The sequence below is a fragment of the Myxine glutinosa genome, chromosome 11 (genome assembly GCF_964187855.1).
Source record: "Myxine glutinosa chromosome 11, kmMyxGlut1.1, whole genome shotgun sequence".
NCBI classification, from domain to species: domain Eukaryota; kingdom Metazoa; phylum Chordata; class Myxini; order Myxiniformes; family Myxinidae; genus Myxine; species Myxine glutinosa.
The window spans coordinates 16,067,519-16,090,659 of NC_136271.1; the positions used below are offsets into that span (position 1 = coordinate 16,067,519).

General features: G+C 47.6%; 1 protein-coding gene across 2 annotated transcripts in view; it reads left to right on the plus strand.

The window, feature by feature from the left end:
• The window catches only part of AP3B2 (adaptor related protein complex 3 subunit beta 2), a 102,902-nt gene extending 82,940 nt beyond the window's left edge, over nt 1-19,962 (plus strand). For both annotated transcript variants that reach the window (XM_078786431.1, XM_068130216.2), the window contains 9 exons: nt 12,648-12,852; nt 13,713-13,848; nt 14,153-14,225; nt 14,986-15,086; nt 16,908-17,136; nt 18,496-18,580; nt 18,835-18,932; nt 19,225-19,363; nt 19,456-19,962. In XM_078786431.1, the coding sequence (XP_078642557.1) occupies nt 12,648-12,852; nt 13,713-13,848; nt 14,153-14,225; nt 14,986-15,086; nt 16,908-17,136; nt 18,496-18,580; nt 18,835-18,932; nt 19,225-19,363; nt 19,456-19,621 (1,232 nt within the window). In that variant the 3' untranslated portion in view covers nt 19,622-19,962. The remainder of the gene's footprint in view (nt 1-12,647; nt 12,853-13,712; nt 13,849-14,152; nt 14,226-14,985; nt 15,087-16,907; nt 17,137-18,495; nt 18,581-18,834; nt 18,933-19,224; nt 19,364-19,455) is intronic.
• The last annotated feature ends 3,179 nt before the right edge of the window (nt 19,963-23,141 follow it).

The window sequence follows — 23,141 nt, forward strand, 5'->3', positions numbered from 1 at the left end:
CAAAGCCTGCAGGAACTGTCGGCACCAGAAGCTCCAAACACGACACAGGCCATATGACTCACAGTTCCAATCTACGATATCCGGGAATCACTCGTCTCTTCCGGAGTTACTCACTCTTAAAATACAGAACTATAAACGATCAGCACAACTCGGCTGTCGTGAGGCTTAAAAAATCCCCTTTTTGCTATTTTCCACTCGACGCCTTCGTGCCACGTCCGTCGCACAAGATGGCGGCCCGCTCTCCCACCGTCCACCAATCGCGTGCCGAATCGCCACCCAATCGCGTGAGGCTGAAAGGAGGTCACGTGACGTGGTGGGCGGGGCACTAATTTGGTGAGAACAAGGTTGTTTCTCACAATATATATATATATATATATATATATATATATATATATATATATATATATATATATATATATATATATATATCTATCTATAATTCCAGTAATCTCTGTACGTCTGTACGTTTGTTTGTTTGTCTGTGACCGCTGTTTCTCGACAACTACCGGTCCGATATACTTGAAACTTGCCAGGTATATTGCTGGGGACCCGAGGATGTGCCTTTTCAAGGTTTCATATTAATCGGACAATTACTTACCGAGCTATGTCCAAAAAACGATTCAACCAATCAGAGAGCAGCGAACGATCGCGTGTGCCGAACGTGGAGGACACACTCTGCCTCGGATGGCACATTTGAGAGCGTATTCATTTATTTCACGTTTGCAAACTATGTTGGCGTTAAACTATGTTTTAAAACTAATAAAACCGAATTTGCGATTCATTCGCTTTCCTGCGCGTTTGTGCACGCGATGGCGATTTCTTTACCAAACTCCGGAAGCCGTTCGCTTTGGACCAAACCATTGCATGTAAATAGAGGGGGGGGATTGTCACCGTACTCGCAAGCCGTTCGCTTTAGACCAAACCATTTCATGTAAATAGAGGGGGGGGGGATATAATTTTAGATATAGATATAGTACGGGCAATGCCCTAGTATATATAATAATGCATTTATTTTATATAGCGCTTTTCAGGGAGCCCAAAGACGCTTTGACAGAGTGCAAAACATAATGCATAGCAAAACATAAAAACAATTGCAAAAAAACAAGAATCAATAGGGAAATATTCAAAGCAAAAAGGAGGGAGAAGGAGAAGAGATAGTCAGGGGTTAAATGCTGTGGGTTAAATGTTGAACAGTGTTGAATAGGTGGGTCTTGAGTGATGTTTTGAATGTGGTGAGTGAGGAGGAGTCTCTGATGGTGTGAGGTAGTGAGTTCCAGAGGGTGGGAGCAGTGATGGAGAAGGCCCTGTCACCCCAGGATCTGAATTTGGTCCGGATGGGGGGGGGGGGGGGGGGGGTCAGGAGGTTGGTACCAGCAGAGCGGAGGTTGCGGTTGGGAGTGTGTCTGGAGAGGAGGTCAGCCAGGTAGGATGGGGCCAGGTTATGGAGGGCTTTGTAGGTCAAGAGGAGGATTTTGTACTGGATTCTCTGGGAGATGGGGAGCCAGTGAAGCTTGTAAAGGACGAGGGAAAGACAGCACAGGGGGGACCACGAGGGAAAGACAGCACAGGGGGACCACGATGTGGTCACGGGTCCGGGAATGGGTGAGTAGACGGGCAGCGGAGTTCTGAATGTATTGGAGTTTATTGGTGATATGCACACATTTATTTTTTATTTTTTTATTTTTATTTATTAATACTGAATCGAGGCTCATGAAAGAGCTGACAACCGCGAGGGAAAGACAGCACAGGGGGACCGCGAGGGAAAGACAGCACAGTGGGACCACGAGGGAAAGACAGCACAGGGGGACCACGAGGGAAAGACAGCACAGGGGGACCACGAGGGAAAGACAGCACAGGGGGACCACGAGGGAAACAGGACAGGGGGACCACGAGGGAAAGACAGCACAGGGGGACCACGAGGGAAAGACAGCACAGGGGGACCACGAGGGAAAGACAGCACAGGGGGACCACGAGGGAAAGACAGCACAGGGGGACCACGAGGGAAAGACAACACAGGGGGACCACGGGGGAAAGACAGGACAGGGGGACCACGAGGGAAAGACAGCACAGGGGGACCACGAGGGAAAGACAGGACAGGGGGACCACGAGAGAAAGACAGCACAGGGGGACCATGAGGGAAAGACAGCACAGGGGGACCACGAGGGAAAGACAGCACAGGGGGACCACGAGGGAAAGACAGCACAGGGGGACCACGAGGGAAAGACAGCACAGGGGGACCACGAGGGAAAGACAGCACAGGGGGACCACGAGGGAAAGACAGCACAGGGGGACCACGAGGGAAAGACAGTACAGGGGGACCGTGAGGGAAAGACAGCACAGGGGGACCGCGAGGGAAAGACAGCACAGGGGGACCACGAGGGAAAGACAGCACAGGGGGACCACAAGGGAAAGACAGCACAGGGGGACCACGAGGGAAAGACAGGACAGGGGGACCGCGAGGGAAAGACAGCACAGGGGGACCGCGAGGGAAAGACAGCACAGGGGGACCGCGAGGGAAAGACAGCACAGGGGGACCACGAGGGAAAGACAGGACAGGGGGACCACGAGGGAAAGACAGTACAGGGGGACCACGGGGGAAAGACAGGACAGGGGGACCACGAGGGAAAGACAGCACAGGGGGACCACGAGGGAAAGACAGGACAGGGGGACCACGAGGGAAAGACAGCACAGGGGGACCACGAGGGAAGGACAGCACAGGGGGACCGCGAGGGAAAGACAGCACAGGGGGACCGCGAGGGAAAGACAGCACAGGGGGACCGCGAGGGAAAGACAGCACAGGGGGACCTCGAGGGAAAGACAGCACAGGGGGACCACGAGGGAAAGACAGCACAGGGGAACCACGGGGGAAAGACAGGACAGGGGGACCACGAGGGAAAGACAGCACAGGGGGACCACGAGGGAAAGACAGGACAGGGGGACCACGAGGGAAAGACAGCACAGGGGGACCACGAGGGAAAGACAGCACAGGGGGACCGCGAGGGAAAGACAGCACAGGGGGACCGCGAGGGAAAGACAGCACAGGGGGACCACGAGGGAAAGACAGCACAGGGGGACCACGAGGGAAAGACAGCACAGGGGGACCACGAGGGAAAGACAGCACAGGGGGACCGCGAGGGAAAGACAGCACAGGGGGACCGGACCGCGAGGGAAAGACAGCACAGGGGGACCGCGAGGGAAAGACCACACAGGGGGACCGCGAGGGAAAGACAGCACAGGGGGACCGTGAGGGAAAGACAGCACAGGGGGACCACGAGGGAAAGACAGCACAGGGGGACCACGAGGGAAAGACAGCACAGGGGGACCACGAGGGAAAGACAGCACAGGGGAACCACGGGGGAAAGACAGGACAGGGGGACCACGAGGGAAAGACAGCACAGGGGGACCACGAGGGAAAGACAGGACAGGGGGACCACGAGGGAAAGACAGCACAGGGGGACCACGAGGGAAAGACAGCACAGGGGGACCATGAGGGAAAGACAGGACAGGGGGACCACGAGGGAAAGACAGCACAGGGGGACCGCGAGGGAAAGACAGCACAGGGGGACCGCGAGGGAAAGACAGCACAGGGGGACCGCGAGGGAAAGACAGCACAGGGGGACCGCGAGGGAAAGACAGCACAGGGGGACCGCGAGGGAAAGACAGCACAGGGGGACCGCGAGGGAAAGACAGCACAGGGGGACCGCGAGGGAAAGACAGCACAGGGGGACCGCGAGGGAAAGACCACACAGGGGGACCGCGAGGGAAAGACAGCACAGGGGGACCGTGAGGGAAAGACAGCACAGGGGGACCACGAGGGAAAGACAGCACAGGGGGACCACGAGGGAAAGACAGCACAGGGGGACCGCGAGGGAAAGACAGCACAGGGGGACCGCGAGGGAAAGACAGCACAGGGGGACCACGAGGGAAAGACAGCACAAGGGGACCGCGAGGGAAAGACAGCACAGGGGGACCGCGAGGGAAAGACAGCACAGGGGGACCGCGAGGGAAAGACAGCACAGGGGGACCACGAGGGAAAGACAGCACAGGGGGACCACGAGGGAAAGACAGCACAGGGGGACCACGAGGGAAAGACAGCACAGGGGGACCGCGAGGGAAAGACAGCACAGGGGGACCACGAGGGAAAGACAGCACAGGGGGACCGCGAGGGAAAGACAGTACAGGGAGACCCCGAGGGAAAGACAGCACAGGGGGACCGCGAGGGAAAGACAGCACAGGGGGACCACGAGGGCAAGACAGCACAGGGGGACCACGAGGGCAAGACAGCACAAGGGGACCGCGAGGGAAAGACAGCACAGGGGGACCGCGAGGGAAAGACAGCACAGGGGGACCGCGAGGGAAAGACAGCACAGGGGGACCACGAGGGAAGGACAGGACAGGGGGACCACGAGGGAAGGACAGCACAGGGGGACCACGAGGCAAAGACAGCACAGGGGGACCACGAGGCAAAGACAGCACAGGGGGACCACGAGTGAAAAACAGCACAGGGGGACCACGAGGGAAAGACAGCACAGGGGGACCGCGAGGGAAAGACAGCACAGGGGGACCGCGAGGGAAAGACAGCACAGGGGGACCGCGAGGGAAAGACAGCACAGGGGGACCGTGAGGGAAAGACAGCACAGGGGGACCACGAGGGAAAGACAGCACAGGGGGACCACGAGGGAAAGACAGCACAGGGGGACCCGCGAGGGAAAGACAGCACAGGGGGACCGCGAGGGAAAGACAGCACAGGGGGACCGCGAGGGAAAGACAGCACAAGGGGACCGCGAGGGAAAGACAGCACAGGGGGACCGCGAGGGAAAGACAGCACAGGGGGACCACGAGGGAAAGACAGCACAGGGGGACCACGAGGGAAAGACAGCACAGGGGGACCACGAGGGAAAGACAGCACAGGGGGACCGCGAGGGAAAGACAGTACAGGGAGACCCCGAGGGAAAGACAGCACAGGGGGACCGCGAGGGAAAGACAGCATAGGGGGACCGCGAGGGAAAGACAGCACAGGGGGACCACGAGGGCAAGACAGCACAAGGGGACCGCGAGGGAAAGACAGCACAGGGGGACCGCGAGGGAAAGACAGCACAGGGGGACCGCGAGGGAAAGACAGCACAGGGGGACCACGAGGGAAAGACAGCACAGGGGGACCACGAGGGAAGGACAGGACAGGGGGACCACGAGGGAAAGACAGCACAGGGGGACCACGAGGCAAAGACAGCACAGGGGGACCACGAGGGAAAGACAGCACAGGGGGACCGCGAGGGAAAGACAGCACAGGGGGACCGCGAGGGAAAGACAGCACAGGGGGACCACGAGGGAAAGACAGCACAGGGGGACCACGAGGGAAAGACAGCACAGGGGGACCATATACACACAAACACATACGTTAGACCTGGTAGGTCTCCGTTCCACCTTCTGAAACCCTCATATGGAGATAACAACCAACAAGAGAAAAACACAACACAGCCACTGAACTTGGGTGAAGTGCCGTCATTTCTCGGAATACTCTAGGTACCAGCAACGCCACAACAATGGAATCTCTGGATGCCAGTGACATTACAACAATGGTGCCGCTTTTCTCAGCACACTCGGCGTGGGAATTGCTAAAGAGGAATTTCCTCCTTCCCATGGATGCCAACTGATGGGGGTGGTCCGTGCTCTATCATTTTAAATACGGAGCATCAAGCAAGAAAGCAATTGCAATTGGACTTGGTTATGCATCAAGAATCAAGGACTCGAGCATGAAGCATCAGCATCAAGCATCAAGGTTATGTAAAGCATCAAGCAATTGGACTTGGTTATGACTATCTTCCCTGAAAATGTCTGCTGCTCTTCTTCTGCTCCAATCGGCTCATCTGATCATGTGCTTGTTAAAGTGGACATCTCTCTGACCATTCTCAGGGAGCCTCCTCAGCGTCGACGAGTCTGGCATTTCACTCAGGCCAACTGTCACGGTCTTCAAGCAGCCATCAATCATCTGGACTGGTCTCCCATCTCTACCGCCTCTGACATCAACTCATCCTGGGAATTCTTCCAAAGTAAATTGCTCTCTCTCATGCACAGAATTATCCCATCTCGTCTTCAGTTGTCATACCCTTCCTCCCGTCCATGGTACATGGAATCTTTTGGTGAGGCTGTTGCCCAGAAACAACTTGCCTTCGTCTCCTGGAAAGCAAATCCAACGGAAGGAAATCTCATTTCCTTACACAAAACCCGAAACAAGTGTCTCCACCCTCAGGAGAGCCAGGAAACAATATCTCTCCGTTCTCAAGACCGAACTCTCTGATCTGTCTCCCTCTTCCAAATCCTGGTGGTGTCTGGTCAAATCTGTTTCTGGTGTTTGTTCCCCCTCCATCCCCTCCCTTACCTCAAATGGCTACACAGCTGACTCCGCACGTGAAAAAGCTGAATGCCTCAACTCTGTGTTTGCCTCTAAATCTTGTGCCCCAAACCCATCCCTCTCTGTACCCACCGTACCCAGTCGTACCCAGCTGCTCCTGGACTCTGTGTCCTTTCCTCCTGACAAGGTGGAAAAGTTTCTGTCAACCCTCGACTCTGATTCTGCAACTGGACCTGACGGCATCAGCCCACAGGTCCTAAAATCCTGTTCTTCTGCTCTTTCACTCCCTCTCTCTGTTCTCTTCACCCTCTCTTTTGCTCAAGGTCATCTGCCATCTGCTTGGAAATCAGCCAATATCACCACTTTACACAAAAAAGGTGCAAAAACAGATCCTAGCAACGACAGACCAATCAGCCTTCTCCCAATTTATCAGCAAAGTCATGGAATCCATCATTGCTTCGGATATGAATCTTTCCTCTTCTCCAATGGCTTGATTTCTGATCAATTTGGTTTCAGACCAGGTCACTCTACTCTGGACATGCTGCTTCTGCTGTCTCAACAATGGATGGAGGTCCTCAATGCCAAACAGGAAATTAGAGCTGTCTCCCTTGACATATCACGTGCCTTCGATACGGTCTGGCACCCCGCTCTGCTCACCAAACTCTCCTCCTTTGGTATCCATGGAAATCTCACGCATGGCTGGCGGACTTCCTCTCGAGTCGTAGTCAACGTGTGGCCCTGAATGGGTTTCTCTCCTCTCTTCCTGTTCAGGCTGGAGTTCCCCAAGGCAGTGTTCTGGGCCCTGTGCTTTTTCTGGTCTTCATCAATGATCTCTCCGACTCTCTTGAAAATCCTCTCGATCTCGTTGCTGATGACTCCACTCTCTGCCGCTCCATTCCTCATCCCTCAGATCGGCAGTCTGCAGCCTCCTCACTCTCTGCAGACCTGGACAAAATCACAGACTGGGCAAACAAGTGGAACATGTCTTTCAATCCTGACAAATCTCACACTCTTACGATGTCTCTCGAAAAAGACCGACTGGACAACCCTCCCATCCACTTTCTGAATAATCCTCTCCAAGAAGTTCTGTCACTCAAGCTTTTGGGTCTCACTATCTGCCATGATCTTTCCTGGGAAAACCGCATTTCAAATCTGGCCTCCAAAGTTAGTCGCCGACTGGGCATCCTCCATCGTGCGAAGTCCTTCCTTGGCACACCTGAGCTCCTCACCACATATAAGGCTTTCATCCGCAGCTCAATGGAATACTGTTCCCCCCTCTGGGCTGGTGCTCCTGCCTCACACCTAGCTCGTCTTCACGCTGTTGAAACCAAAGCGTTCAGAATCTTTGGAATCTCCCGCGATGAAGCTACCTCCGAGGCCCTTTCATTTACTCACCGCAGGCAGGTTGGTGGTCTTTCTGTCTTCTACCGACTCCTCTCTGGCCTTGCTCCTCCAGCTCTCTCTGGGCTCTGTCCCCCAAATATTCCTGCAGGTCGCACAAGATCTGCCTGCAACCCTCTTATGGTTAAACTGCCAAAATCAAGACTCTCTGCTCACCTTCACTCCTTCCTTCCTCTTTTCTCCCGCCTCTGGAACAAACTCCCTCACTCTCTTCAATTCCACTCCTCCCTCCAGGTCTTTAAAACAGCTGTTCACCACCATCTCTTATCTTCCCCCATCCAAAACCTTGATCTTTTCTACCCCTGCTAATTTCACCCCAAATCCACTTGTTTGAAATACCAACTTCTTTCCTGGAAGTCCTTGGTGTCCTTGTGTTTATACTTCTCCCACTCCCCCCCCCCCCCCCCCCGCTTCCCACGCCGCCTCCCCCCCCAAGCTCTCTCCCTCCCACACATTCCCGATGTCCCTGCTCTCAAATGTTGTGTTTATGTGCTTCCCCTTCTCTCCCCATCTTGTCTACCGCTCCCCTTTTTATATACTTTGTTTGCTTGTCTGTTTGATTTGTTTGTGTGATAAATGTTAGCTCTTTCACGAGCCTGGATTCTGTATACAAAAAGAAAAAAGAAAAAAAAAGCAGCACGTACCATTTAAAAAAGGTCTTTGGTATGACTCGGCCAGAGTTTGAACCACACATGTTGATCTGCATGCTTCATTCTTAACACTGGAAGGAATTGATTAGTATGGGGTGTGAGAGGATTTTTATTCTGTGAATACTTGTATGAAATCTCAGAACTGGATTAAATAGATTGCTGTGGTGACAAATCCATACCAGTTGCAGGGTTCGGACCAGTGAGTCGTGTTAAAACGACTGCTCCCATCACCCGCCTCGAAGACTCCTTGTCAGATATGCATCTGGCGACCGTGTTGCCGTACTGATTGGAGGGCCATGCCGATAGGTGATAACATGACTGATCTTAATCTACATTATAACAACTGAACTCACATGATGCAATCGTCTGGTGGTACGAAGACCACGACCAATCCACCTTCAGCGGGATTTATGAAGCCACGAGGACAAACAGAATTCACCCAGAGACCAAGTCGGGTTTATTTAGAAAATAAAACAGGCAGAACACGTATGCAATAAATAAATGGCCACTCAATACCAACCCCCCTTAACCCACGACCAATACTTGCGCCCATGAAACCAACGACAAACGGGAACCTTGATTTCTTAAATCTTAAGGTCTCATGCAAATGATAGAGGGACAAAGGCGGTAATTGACAGGATGGAAGTGTTTGTTGCCCCAAACCCGGAAAGTTGCGCAGTTCAAGCTTTTGGGGGGTGATGAACGTGCTGCCGCCGGGGTGACGAGGGGGGAAGGTGTGACTCAAGCTCATTTGGGGCGGCATTGACTGGGTGCAGTATGCTTTCTGCTCTGAGAGCTTGGCATTGACGGTTTCTGACGTTGCATTCTCATTCCCTTTAGCTATCCGCTCACCATAGTTTCTAGGTTTTGAAGCCTCTTATTGACTTTATTCATGGTAATCAGTTGTAAGTAAAATAATTAAATACGTAAATAAAATAAAAAGTGTTGTATGCACACTGTTCTATTATTATAGGCCTCATCTTTTTTGCTTGTCCCAAGTTTGTCCTAATCTCCCTGTCCTGCATGTACTGTATTGTACCACCATCTCATGTAACCACGACTATCCTTACCTGGAATTATTTTTACCCCCATATGTGTAAACTCTCCATGAGCCACTTGGACACTAAAAAAATTAATAAACCTCTTTATTGACAACAAATGTCAACCGTGAAATGCGGATTAGTATCACCTTTAGGTCAGACCATACAGGAAAGCAGGTTGCCCTTCTCTGAACCAGCTCTAATAACATGATAATTCTAAAACTAAGGCAAATTTTACAATGTTACAGGTGAATCAGCTCAATTAAGGGGGCAATTACAGTCAAGTGTTTCAATCAATGGGATGACATTCAGGAGTGAGTTTGGGTGGCTCTGCCCAATGTGAAAAGATAAACTTTGTTCTTCACCACGGAGGTTTGTGGAAGCGTGTCATGCCCCGATCAAAAGGGATTTATGAGCACCTCAGAAAAAGAGTCTCGACACTCATCGGTCTGAAAAGGGTTACAAAACCATTTCTAAAGATGTTTGGCTCCACCAATGCACAGTCAGACAGATAGTGTGCAAATGGAGAAAATTCAACACCATTGTTACTCTTTCCAGGAGCGGTCGTCCAACGAAAATCACTTGAAGAGCAAGACATACAATAATCCAGGAGGTCACAAAGAGCCGCAGGGTAACGTCTAAGGATCTGCAGGCCTCTCTTGCATTGGCTAATGTCAGTGTTCATGAATCTACCATCAGGAAAACACTGAACAAGAATGGGGTGCTTGGGGGGATGGATAGCAAGGAGGAAACCACTGCTCTCCAAGAACAACATTTCCGCCCATCTCAAGTTTGCCAAAGATCACCTGGATGATCCAGATGGCTATTGGAAGAATGTTCTGTGAACAGATGAGTCGAAAATAAAACTTTTTGGCTTAATTGAGAAACGTTATGTTTGGCAAAAGCCAAACACTGCATTCCACCATAAGATCCTCATCCCAATCTTGAAGCATGGTGGTGGGAGTATCATGGTTTGGGCCTGCTTTGCTGCCTCGGGACCCAGATGGCTTGCCATCATTGACGGAACCATGAATTCTGGATTGTACCAGCAAATTCTACAAGAGAATGTCAGAGCATCCGTCCGTGAACTGAAGCTTTACAGGAAGTGGGTCATGGAGCAAGGCAACGATCCTAGACACACAAGTATATTTACAGCAGAATGCTGAAGAAGAAGAGATTTTGGAATGGCCAAGTCAAGCTCCAGACCTTAACCCAATTGAAATGTGGCAGAACTATAAGTGAGCAGTTCATGCAAGAAAGTCCACAAATATCTGAGCAAAAGCAATTCTTTAGGGATGAATGGGCCCAAATTCCTCCAAGCAGATGTGTAGGACTGATCAAGAGTTACAGGAAACGCTTGGTTGAAGTTTTTGCTGCTCAAGGGAATGCCACCAGTTACTGAATGTAAAGTTTCATATCCTTTTTCTGACAAATAAATTGAATGTTGGATCATTTTGCTCAATAAAAAAAACAAGAAGACCTCATGCGGAGCACGATACTTGCAAAATCCACCACCCCCCACCCAAGAAAAAAATTCCATTGATACAGCAAATTGTCCATTTCATCAAGATTTAAATTGACAATCTTGATCAAAGCTCGGGTCAATAGGAAGAAAAGTGACTATTTTGTAGATGAAAAATGATGATTTTGGAAGGTTGACCTTGAGTTGACCTTTGACCTCAAAAATAGTTAGTTTCCCTATTTAGTGACGATGTACAAATGCTGTTCAATTTTCAAGTCAATTGGATGAAAATTGAGGATTTTAGAAATTTGGCCTATGTTGACCTTTTGGCCTATGTTGACCTCAAAAATACTTGGTGGTTGAATTCAGTGACCAGATATGCAAGTCCACTTCAAATTTCAAGTCAATTGGATGAAAATTGAGGATTTTAGAAATTTGGCTGATGACCTCAAAAATACTTGGTGGTTGAATTCAGTGACCAGATATGCAAGTCCTCTTCAAATTTCAAGTCAATAGGATGAAAATTGAGGATTTTAGAAATTTAGCAAAGTTGGTGACCTTTGGCCAATGTTGACCTTTTTGATCTTTTGACCCCAAAAACAATAGGCTTCTTGCTTTTGACCAACTCTACCATTTGGTGAGGTTTCGTGAAGATCGGTTGAAAATTGTGATCTGCAAGCCACTGACAAGCAAACAAACAAACAAGAAGACGTCATGTGGAGCACGATACTTGCAAAATCCCCCCCCCCCCCCCCAAGAAAAAAAAAAATTCCATTGATACAGCAAATTGTCCATTTCATCAAGATTAAAATTGATAATCTTGATCAAAGCTCGGGTCAATAGGAAGAAAAGTGACAATTTTTCAGATGAAAAATGATGATTTTGGAAGGTTGACCTTTTGACCGCAAAAATAGTTGGTTTCCCTATTTAGTGACTCAATGTGCAAATGCTGTTTAGTTTTCAAGTCAATCGGATGAAAATTGATGGTTTTTTCACATAAAAAGTAATGATTTTGGAAGTTTGACCTTGAGTTGACCTTTGACCTTTTGACCTAAAATAGTATATTTCCCAATTTGGTGACGATATGCAAATGCTGTTCAATTTTCAAGTCAATCGGTTGAGAATTGATGGCTTTTTAGATGAAAATTGAGGATTTTTAAAATTTGACCTTAAGTTGACCTTTGACCTTTTGACCTCAAAAATAGTTCATTTCCCAATTTAGTGACGATATACAAATGCTATTCAATTTTCAAGTCAATCGGTTTTAAAATGGCGATTTTAGAAATTTGACCTCCAGATGACCTTTGACTTCAAATCAATAGGCTTCTCAATTGGGACGACTTATACAACGTGGTGAAGTTTCGTGACGATCGGTTTAGAATTGTGACCTGTAGGCCGGTGATAGACAGACAGACAGACAGAACCACAAACGCAACCAACCAATATACTTGAAAAATCTTCGATTTTGCAAGTAATGAAAGAGTAGATATTTTTTGTGTGCCATTTGTTTAATCAGGCTCTCTTTTTCTATTATTAGGACTTAGATGAAGATCTGATCACATTTTAGGTCAAATTTATACAGAAATACTGCACAGAAAACTCTAAAGCGTTCACAAACTTTTTCTCACCACTGGCTCACTGCTTGCGTAAAGAAGCCAAAACATTTTATTATTGTTTTGTCTATTCCATTAATAAATGTTTCATTCAAACAATCATTTGTACTCTTGGCTTTTCCTTTTCAGGTCCAGGTTCAGAGAGCGAGTTAGAAAGTTCCACTGGCAGCAAAGAGTCAACTGAAATTAGTGATTCAGATGACGAAGAAGAAGGAGAAGACGATGACGATGATGAAGAAGAAGACAGTGATGAATATGAGGAGCAAGAAGAAGGATCGGAACCTGATTGGGAAGGGGCGACGAAATCCCAAATCAAGAAAAAACTTGCATCCAGGTGCATTGCGGAACGTTTAATTTCTGGTTGGTTGTGTGTGGGCGATGTTTTTGGATCCTGCATATTAACCCGTAAAGTGCCTGGATCTACTGGTTAGTAGGCCAGAAATGCTTTTTTGTCATCGGCTTTTCTCCACCAATTAGAAGCAAGCTTTCACAAGTTGCCCGTGTATTATACATTGTAAGAGGCCATGATTCGTTGTTTGGGTTGACGTCGGTTTAAACTCGTTTGCATACATGTCTCGGCCACGATTGTGGCTCGACGTGCTTTACAGGTTAACATGCAAAATGATAACCCTGTTAACCCTGGTGTTGGGCTAGCGGCTAGGGTGTCAGCTTAGGATCCTAGGATCCTGGGTTCGAATCCCGGTCGATCGCTGAATTAACGCCAGGGGGGTTGACTCAGCCTGTCATCCTTCCGAGGTCGGCTAATTGAGGACCAGTTCACTGGTGATTCCCTGTTTGTCGTTAAAGGCGGCAAAAAGGGTTGGCGTCAGGAAGGGCATCCGGCCGTAAAACATTGCTTCAAAAAGGGGACCGAAAAACAACAACAACCACGGTTCCCGAAAAAGGCCAACCCCCGCTTGTGGGGAAAAATGGCCTCTAAAGGTGGTTTTTTTTAATGCAAAATGATGAGCCTCTGCGAAACTTTTTTAAAATAGAAAAAATGTTTTTGCCTGACAAAGGGCTCATGCTCGGAATATTAGTGCACCTCACTTCCCATCCAGGTTAACGTCATGTTCTCATTGGCTTTTATTTGATAAAATCCATCGTTTAATTTATCTGTGGAGGCAGATAGACACACACCTTCAAATAACTAGTGCTATATTCCATTGTACTTTACTTTTGCCTCCACTTCAGGAACAAGAGCAATTTGACAACGAAAGTTGTTGAAGAGAGTGCTTCTGATGAAGAGGATGCGACCGAAGGGAGTTCCTCTGAGTCTTCTGAGAGCGAGTCAGACTCGGACGTTCCAATCAGGTCCGTTGAAAGTCAGGTAAGTCTTTAATCTCATGTGCTTTTCTCTACCCGAAAGTTAACATGATGGAGATAGGGGCATTTTGAAAGGAGGCCTGATTTCACAACTCTCTCAGCACAACTACCATGTAACTGATTATTTCATATCTTTCTTCGGCCTTCTCTCTCATGTTATCATCTGAGTTGTACACTGCACATCAACACATCCATTTCTTTAAACGTGTATAATTAATCGCTTTGCCTGTGGGAACTTCCGCCTTGATGTTTCCACATCCATTATACTGAACATACATAACCAGTGTGTGTGGTGCGTGTCCAATAAGAAAGTTTCCAAAAAGTCGAGCAAGGTGTGCACGCCGGCGAAACAGGAGATCTCTCTGCTGGATCTGGATGACTGTGAGTTATTGGCTCCTTATTAATCACTGTACTTTTGTGATTGCTTTCTCTTGTTAATCTGCTGGTTTGATGAAAGATTATATCAGCAGCTTGTTATGCTTTTGTTCACTTGATCTAGATACTGTTTGTGCCACGTTAGTAAATTGCCAGATTGAAATGCATTGAAGGTGTATGACTTGTCATACCCCCTCACCTGGAGTGGTGCTTTGTGATACACATGCACATTCAGAATTGGGACCCTTCCCCAACCTGAAACCCAAGGATTATAAATTACTTTTACCCTCAAAAGCCTCCCCGTGCACATGCCGAGTACATCCAGCAGTTTCCAACTCAACCAACAGTCCAGCAGTGCATAACGGCTATGTGCTTGATTTTTATCTACCTGTCAGCTATGGGTGTGGCTGAAACAGCCGAATCCACTAATTAGTTATTGGAAGGTCCACATACTTTTGGTCATGTAGTGTGTTGCATGACTGACACACACACGCACACACACACACACACACACACACACACACACACACACACACACACACACACACACACACACGCCGATAATGTTGAGACTACTATCTCTGACTGTTACGTGCAGAATTATTTGTTTTTGGTGTCTGCCCTGTGCATTGGATCTTTTGCTTCCTGGTATTTGTTTGTGGGGATGCCAATCTCAAAATAATTATTAGATGGTAATGCCTAATGTAACTCCATATTATGCTTTGGGTGCTTAGTCACCATGTCGTTTGGTTGTGTGTGTTTCCAGTTGGAAGTGTGTCAGCCACGACTCCATCCCCATCATTGGTTCCCACCACCTTATCCATGGACCTGCAGGGCTTGAATCTCTCAGTTTCGCCAACCCTTGATGTGGGTTTTTATTTTTCATTGTGTTGCACAAAAAATCCATGACCACCACTGAAGGCCTAATTTTTAGAATTTTTGAAGATGTTATTTTTTTTAATTTTCTTGACATTTTCTAAATTAAAATTTGAGCTCAGGAACATTTATTTTGGTTCATCATCTTTTTCTTGAAATTATTGATTCTCACATCTTTTACATATGAAAATCCCAGCTTTTGTTGTCAAATTTCCAGTTGTAGCACTGCACGCACCTCTTGTGACTCCATCCATTACACTTGCTACTTTTAATTGAATTCCATTAAACTCATTTTCCGGACGTTGAACGAGGCCATCATTCGCTGTATTTCCTTTCTCATTTTTCACCACTTGCCATAACCTCTGTTTTTACAACTATCGGAGACGCCTCTTTGTGGTGGTTGGAGAGCCCCCAATGCAAGTCGGGGGCCAAATCCTCCCCATTCTTTCCTGCTGCCCGGATTCGTCAGGGCAGCGTGGTCATGGTCAGAGTGCCGATCAGTCCCCATGGACTTGTCTCTGTCTCTTTTCTCTCTCACTCTCTCTTTCTTTATCTCTCTCTCCTCTCCCTTTCTCTCTCATTCTGTTGTGGCTCCGACTTTCTGAAGGCGGAGGTACACCATCCTCGATGTGGGGGATCTCTGGGTCGCTTCTGCGAGATCAATCGGCTGTCTCCGTGCCGCGGGCTTGTTCAAGAGAACTGTCTGGGGAGAACACCCAACATAGAACCGAGATAAAATGATATGCCCCCCCCCCCCCCATCATGGTTTTCTGGTGGACCTATTGGCCTCTGCTGATTATACACTGCCCGGTTTTGTTGTGGCAGATTTCCATTGGCTTTGTTTGGGTCGAGTGTTATTCATGAAGAGGGACCCTGAAAATGTAATCATATGTCGAATAATAGTAAGATTTGATCAAGCCCATCACAATGCATAGTAGTCTAGCATGTTACGCAAGTTACTCCAAAAAAAATAGCGTTACGTAATTTTTCAACGGCCTCTTATTGAGGTTAAGCAATCCGTAACCGGGTGACAAATTGGCTCGTTCTGATAGAACAGTGGGGAGGCTGACATGGACAAGGGGTGTAGATTTAATTTTTTAATCGCGCATTAAATGTGTGTTTCCCAATCACGCTGCTGTTCATCTTTTAAGAGTGCTTTAAATGCGCGTTCACCAACCGGCCCGTTGTTTGATTTTGTCACAAGTTGTGACCAAAGTGTGGTCATTTGTGTTGATTAATGTTTAAGTGTAAAGCATTCTTCTCTATTGTACTTTTCCATTTTGAAAACATCTCTTTTGTTATTTTTCACTTTAAGCATTCAATACTAAGTCATCAGAGTACAATACCTCACACGGGAATCGGAACCTCTCATTTTATTCGTTCAATCTTCCATCACTATTGGAAACGCAGGAGTAAAACTGATCCCTGGTTTAAATCCTACCTTTACTTCAAACATTCCAGTGCCATCCCAATTTGTCTTTACCATCGCTTTTTTATTTTCTTTATTTAATACTTCTCTTAGTACTCCATCATATGTTCTCAATATTAACATAAACATGATGTAGTTTCCTTCTTTTGATTTCTGCGGTTGGCCATCCGTGTTTAAATGAGAATAATATTTCGGTGTTTTTGGATTTCAGTATGCAACAGATATGGAAATGCCACTTGTCATCATGTAACTTGTATTATACAGCAAATGAGGTAGAAAATTGGATCATGCAACACCCAGCAAGCCGCCAGGTGAACGATCTTCTGCAACCTCTGTGGCTCACTATAAATGTCAGTTCAAACTTGATCTATTTGTCTCTTTAGATGTCTAGCCCGCTGGTCGACCCCAAGCGCTCTTACCCCTTGCTGCATCGCCTCGCTGGCGAGGGACTGTCTGCAGATTTCTGCTTTGCACGTACACAATGCGACCTCCCTGCCGGCTTCACAGCGCTTCACCTAACTTTGTCCAATGGCACAGATAGCGAGGTGGTCAATGTGCATGTTGGTGAGCCGACCAAGGCTGGACTGCGAATCCATCCGTTCCCAATGCAAGGTGAGAAACCATGGTTTTATCCACAAGCTTGTGTTGGGAAAATATTTACGAAACCTTGTCTTGTCCGAAGGACTCAAACCTGGCTCGACGAGACATGGTCTCGCAGAACGGAACAAACGAGACAGTAACTAAATTTGGACCAAGGACATGCTAGCTGCACCTCGGGGTTAAACGCGAGTGATTTATAATCCGAGGTATGTGCCGATTTGCCCATGTCTGGAGGGTGTCCTGTCAGCTCAACAATAAGTTTTAACAAGCAAACACATTTATTTAAGAAAATTTGATCGGCATGAAAAGGATGTGGGGAATCCCAACTGACACAAAAAACGCACTTTTTCTCAACCCACGGGTTAAACATGCCTACTTATTCTAATTAACGTGGGATGGATGGACACAAGACAGTAGAGAGAGGAGAAATGAGGATGAAGCGTGCACGGGAGCTCCCCTGTATGATGCGAAGGTCTCGCCGGAAGCACCAGTCCACTTCCTGTTCCTTTAACTGATGGGATGAGTCTTGCTGGAGGATGGACACTCACCAATTGCTTCACATGGCACCCTTCTGAGAATGCCATTGAAAAGACTCGGACTTTCCCATCTCGTCCCCTTTTATCGACAGCGTATTACACCTCACACTCATTGGCCTCTCGATGCCCACAAGCCAAATTATCGGGCCCATTAGCTTGGAGAAACCATGTGAGCCTGGTGTTGGCTTAGCGGTTAGGGCGCCTGCTTGGGATCCTAGGATCCTGGGTTCGAATCCCAGTTGATCTCTGAATTAACACCAGGGGGGTTGACTCAGCCTGTCATCCTGCCGAGGTCGGCAAATTGAGTACCTGTTCACTGGTAATTCCCTGTGTGTTGCAAGAGGCAACTAACAGGGTTGGCGGCAGGAAGGGCATGCGGCCGTAAAACATTGCTTCATAAAGGGGACCATGGTGCCCGAAAAAGGCCAACCCCTGCTCTGTGGAGAAAAATGGCCTCTAAAGGTGGTTCATACCGTGATCTTCCTGCTTGACAGGGGAGGGAGGGAAGACCAAGGGATTTTCTCTCTAGACATGATCTCTGATTATAATTGGGGAATTGCTCTGCAACTAACTGGACACGTAATTCTAAAGACTAGCAATCTGTCATTATTCCCCCACGGGCAATTAACGTAACAGTACTTTGAGCACAATATTGGTGGTATCGTTGGTTGTATTTGTGAACATTACTCTTCATTTAAGTTTGTTCAATACTGCACATGAATGTTTTTTTTACCTTAATAATTAAATTGAACAGTAATCAAATCAAAACTTCCATGCGGTGTTGAATTGTGCTTTACTAATTAACATTATTGTTACCTGCTTGTGTACACTGCAGAAAAACTTGCACCCGGAGCTTCGGTAGGAGTACTGATGGGCATCGATTTCCGTGACTCGACGCAACCCGTTACTTTCCAACTTTGGTGAGTCCAGCATATCATACCAGTTGACTACTGTTGAGGTTTTTGTTTGTGTCGATTCTGTCGGACTCTCACGCTGAATGCCAAAGCATGCCATTTGCAGTCCCAGCCATCCCACATGCATTTCCAGTCATGTGATTGACGAACGCGTTGTTGTTTTTTGAGGTTCTCCAAAGATGCAGCTGGACTGTTTAGCGTGCTCCATATATTTACTCCATGCCTCCTGTGCCGCTTACCTTTGACTCTTTTCAATGCAGTACCCAAGCTAGGCAGTTCAACGTAAGCATCCAGCCATCCCTGGGGGAACTCATCCTTCCGGTCACTATGACAGAGCGAGACGCCTACACAGAGCAAGGTGAGTCATGTTTGGATAGGCCCGCTTGCACTATACCTCGATGGCCAACGGCATTGGGTAGGCAGAGATGATGGGGACGACCAAATAGCACAATACATGGCTGTTCCAAAAAAAAAAAAAAGGAGGTAAATGGTGCTTTTTGCAATATAGCCCTCGAATCCCCCCCTCAGCCCCCCACACTTGGTGCCATTGGTTGTTGAGGTGTGTTGCAAACTGACTATGGCCTGTTGAGGAACTCTGTGTTAGTTCGGTTGTCATAGTTCTTTCCATGACTATTCCATTCTGCACATAGGCAAGCTGAGTGGCATGAATGAGAGCTCGGTTGAGGTGACGCTGAAAGCAGACAGCGTTGCTCTACCCTCGCTGCAGTACCGGCTCTGCTCGGTCGCGAACCTGGGCACCGTGCCTTCCAGTGAAGACTGCACGCTCCGGTAGGTGGATGCTCTCCATGCCCACAAACGCCATCATCACCGCCCGTGATTGTATCGCAAGATTCCTCATTATACCGTTCCCCAAATTGCAGGTTTGCAGGAAAAACTGCGAGTGCTGGCTGTTTGGTGCTGGCATGTCTAAAGTGGAAAAGTGGGAATGCTGACGGCTCAAAAGGGGTCTTGACCGTAAACTCCGAGAAGATGACCCTCTCGCCCATCCTGCTACGGGAACTACAGCAGAGCCTGAGCTTGTGCTAACTATACCAATTCTGGCTCGGTTCACCATAATAGGAAAACTCCTTCGGGTATTGACCTGATACCTGTGCAGGTCCTACTGTGATATTTCCTTATTTCCGATGCCACTTTCACCAATTGGTAACGTCCTCTTAGGCATGATTTCTTGCACATTCCTCCATCATCGTTTCACCGTCCGTTAGTGTGGCAGGGCTTTGGACATGGTTAGTAACATGCAAAAAGGGTTTGAGATACCCCGCCGCACTAACCGAGGGTTACGCACCGAGTATTTTTTCTATTGCGTTCTAAATACAGTACGTTAAACTGGAAGCGGTTCATGAAAATAAATCTCGTTTTGTTTTGCCGTTTTGCATCCTCGACGGGTTTAACTTCTCCCCTTTCTGGAGTTGTCCGTCAAATTATCGTGAATTACGTCAAATGTTATTAGAATTTCAGAAGTCGTATACCGCACACCACTTCCTGTTCCGTGCCATTACTGTACGTTTGCTTTAATATGGCAGGGCAGGTGACATGAGCATCTCAAAGGTCAATTCGCATATTGCACCTTTGAATACCGACATGCATTTCGTTGTATATTGAATACACGCGTTCCGTTCCTTTAAAATGACCTTTACAGGTGATACTACCTTTGTAACGTGCAAAGAACTGTCCGATGTAAATCGGCGGTTCATTGACCCCACTCATCCCTCTGTTTACATACATTCGAGTCTGTGCAGTTTTGTGCAATTTCACCGTTGCCTTCGCGCTCTCATTTCACTTTTTCTTAAAACAGTTCGGAAACGTAGTTCCTTTTCTGTTCACGTGACCGTTATTGGCAGGAAGGCGGCGGTCCTCTCTCATCCACGCTTTTGTCTCGTTTTGTTTTCTTTACCAAACCAAAAGCTGTTTCCCGTCTTGCTTCGACTTTTAAATGATGGATCTCCATTTTTGATCTCTCCCGGGTCACCTTTGAATCGAGTGCTCGTTTTGAACCCGATCGGCGCCCCTTGTGGTGACTAGTAGAGGTTACAGTCGTGTGACCCACAAGTTGTCTCGGGAGACCGCAGAACATTCGCATTCCTTTGTTTTGCATTCCAGGAATCCTACCTTCCCTCCGTTTCATGAATGTTAATTATTTTGTTTGATGTGAAATTTCGTTTGTAAAACGAGTGTTTTGTCGTTGCACCTCTTAAATAGACTGAACACTCCTCGTCATTGGGCAATGTGCGGTTCAACGAGAGAGCGATTTGATTTGAAGTGCCGTTCAAGGTTACCTGAGAACTGCCAGGTTACCATTGAGATGGCTCTACTCACGTTTGGAAGTCGTAACGTACCCGAGTGCAAGTTGTAAAACCAATGTTCACGTTCTCAAGTGAAACATTATATGTCCATGAACCCTGCTTTCTTTCTTATTTTTTGGGTTTAATTTCATCCTTGGCCACGTTTCTACATGTGTGCTGTGTGCCCTTGGGCCTTCAGTCTTTGCTCGGGGTTTTTTTTTTTTTTTGCAGAATAAACAGATGTCTCTAATTTCTTTTTTAATTGCCTTTTTTATTTTTTAACTCACCTGGACTTCAGTCTGGTGAGCTTGTGCGATCGAGCAGTGTCTGTAGGTAAGTCAGTCAGTCAGTGACTGTAAATACTTCAGTCATAACCGCTTGAACCAAACACGTGTTTTTGATGAAACTTGGCCACAAGCTTCATATCTGATGCCTAACTAAGGTGTATTGACTGCATCACAATATACGTTCATTAATGGGTTGCAGTCAGGCCTAAAACACAGTTTCTGTCTTAACCTACAGGGGGGTGGGGGGGGGGGGTGGGGGGCGTTGCATGAGCAACACAGCCATGACCTCAGCCAAAACCATGATCAGTGTGACCTGTTAAAACATGACCTGTAAACATGTATCGCTGAATGAGCATCAAGAGGGCTTCCATTTAACCAATCACGTGACCAGATTCTGTGCATGAACAAAATTGTTATTTTATGTTGTAATTGAGTTGCTCCTGATCCAGGTGTGCCTCAGGACCCGTGGTCCTATTTTTTACATGATCTAAGGCTCGTAGTAGGGCTGCCACACAAATGTCACACACGGACATACATGAATGCATGAGATACAATACAGCCACCGAGCTTGGGGAAAATGAGGGGAAAATCCTGAAACAACTTGCCTTTACCTCATGGAAGGTTAATCCAACTGAAGGCAATCTCAATTCCTTTCACAAAGCTCATAACAAGTGTGTGTCTACCCTCAGTAGAGCCAGGAAGCACTCGCTATCTCTCCACTCTCAAGACTGAACTCTCAAACCTGTCTCCCTCCTCCAAATCCTGGTAGCATCTGGTCAAATCTGTTTCTGGTGTTTGTTCCCCTTCCATCCCCTCCCTTACCTCAGACGGCTGCACAGCTGACACCGCACGTGACAAAGCCGAATGCCTCAAGTCTGTGTTTGCCTCAAAATATTGTGCCCCAAACCCATCTCTCTCTCTGTACCCACCGTACCCAGTCGTACCCAGCTGCTCCTGGACTCTGTGCTTCTCTCCTGACGAGGTGGAGAAGTTTTTGTCAAAATTCGACTCTGATTCTGCAACTGGACCAGACGGCATCAGCCCACGGGTCCTAAAATCCTGCTCTGCCGCTCTATCTCACACTCTCTCTGTTCTCTTCACCCTCTCTTTTGCTCAAGGTCATCTGCCACTTGCTTGGAAATCAGCAAACATCACCGCTTTACACAAAAAAGCTGCAAAAACAGATCCTTGCAACTACAGACCATTTGAAGACAACTACAGACCATTACGTTCATTGTGGTTGAGAGAGCCTGCTCCCAATTATCAGCAAGGTCATGGAATCCATCATCGCTTCTGACATCAAATCCTTCCTCTTCTCCAATGGCTTTATCTCGGATCATCATTTTGGATTCAGACCAGGTCATTCTACTCTGGACATGCTGCTTCTGCTATCTATCTATAATTCCAGTAATCTCTGTCTGTCTGTCTGTACGTCTGTACGTTTGTTTGTTTGTCTGTGACCGCTGTTTCTCGACAACTACCGGTCCGATATACTTGAAACTTGCCAGGTATATTGCTGGGGACCCGAGGATGTGCCTTTTCAAGGTTTTAAATTAATCGGACAATTACTTACCGAGCTATGTCCAAAAAACGATTCAACCAATCAGAGAGCAGCGAACGATCGCGTGTGCCGAACGTGGAGGACACACTCTGCCTCGGATGGCACATTTGAGAGCGTATTCATTTATTTCACGTTTGCAAACTATGTTGGCGTTAAACTATGTTTTACAACTAATAAAAACGAATTTGCGATTCATTCGCTTTCCTGCGCGTTTGTGCACGCGATGGCGATTTCTTTACCAAACTCCGGAAGCCGTTCGCTTTGGACCAAACCATTGCATGTAAATAGAGGGGGGGGATTGTCACCACTCGCAAGCCGTTCGCTTTGGACCAAACCATTTCATGTAAATAGAGGGGGGGGATATAATTTTAGATATAGATATAGTACGGGCATGCCCTAGTCTCAACAATGGATGG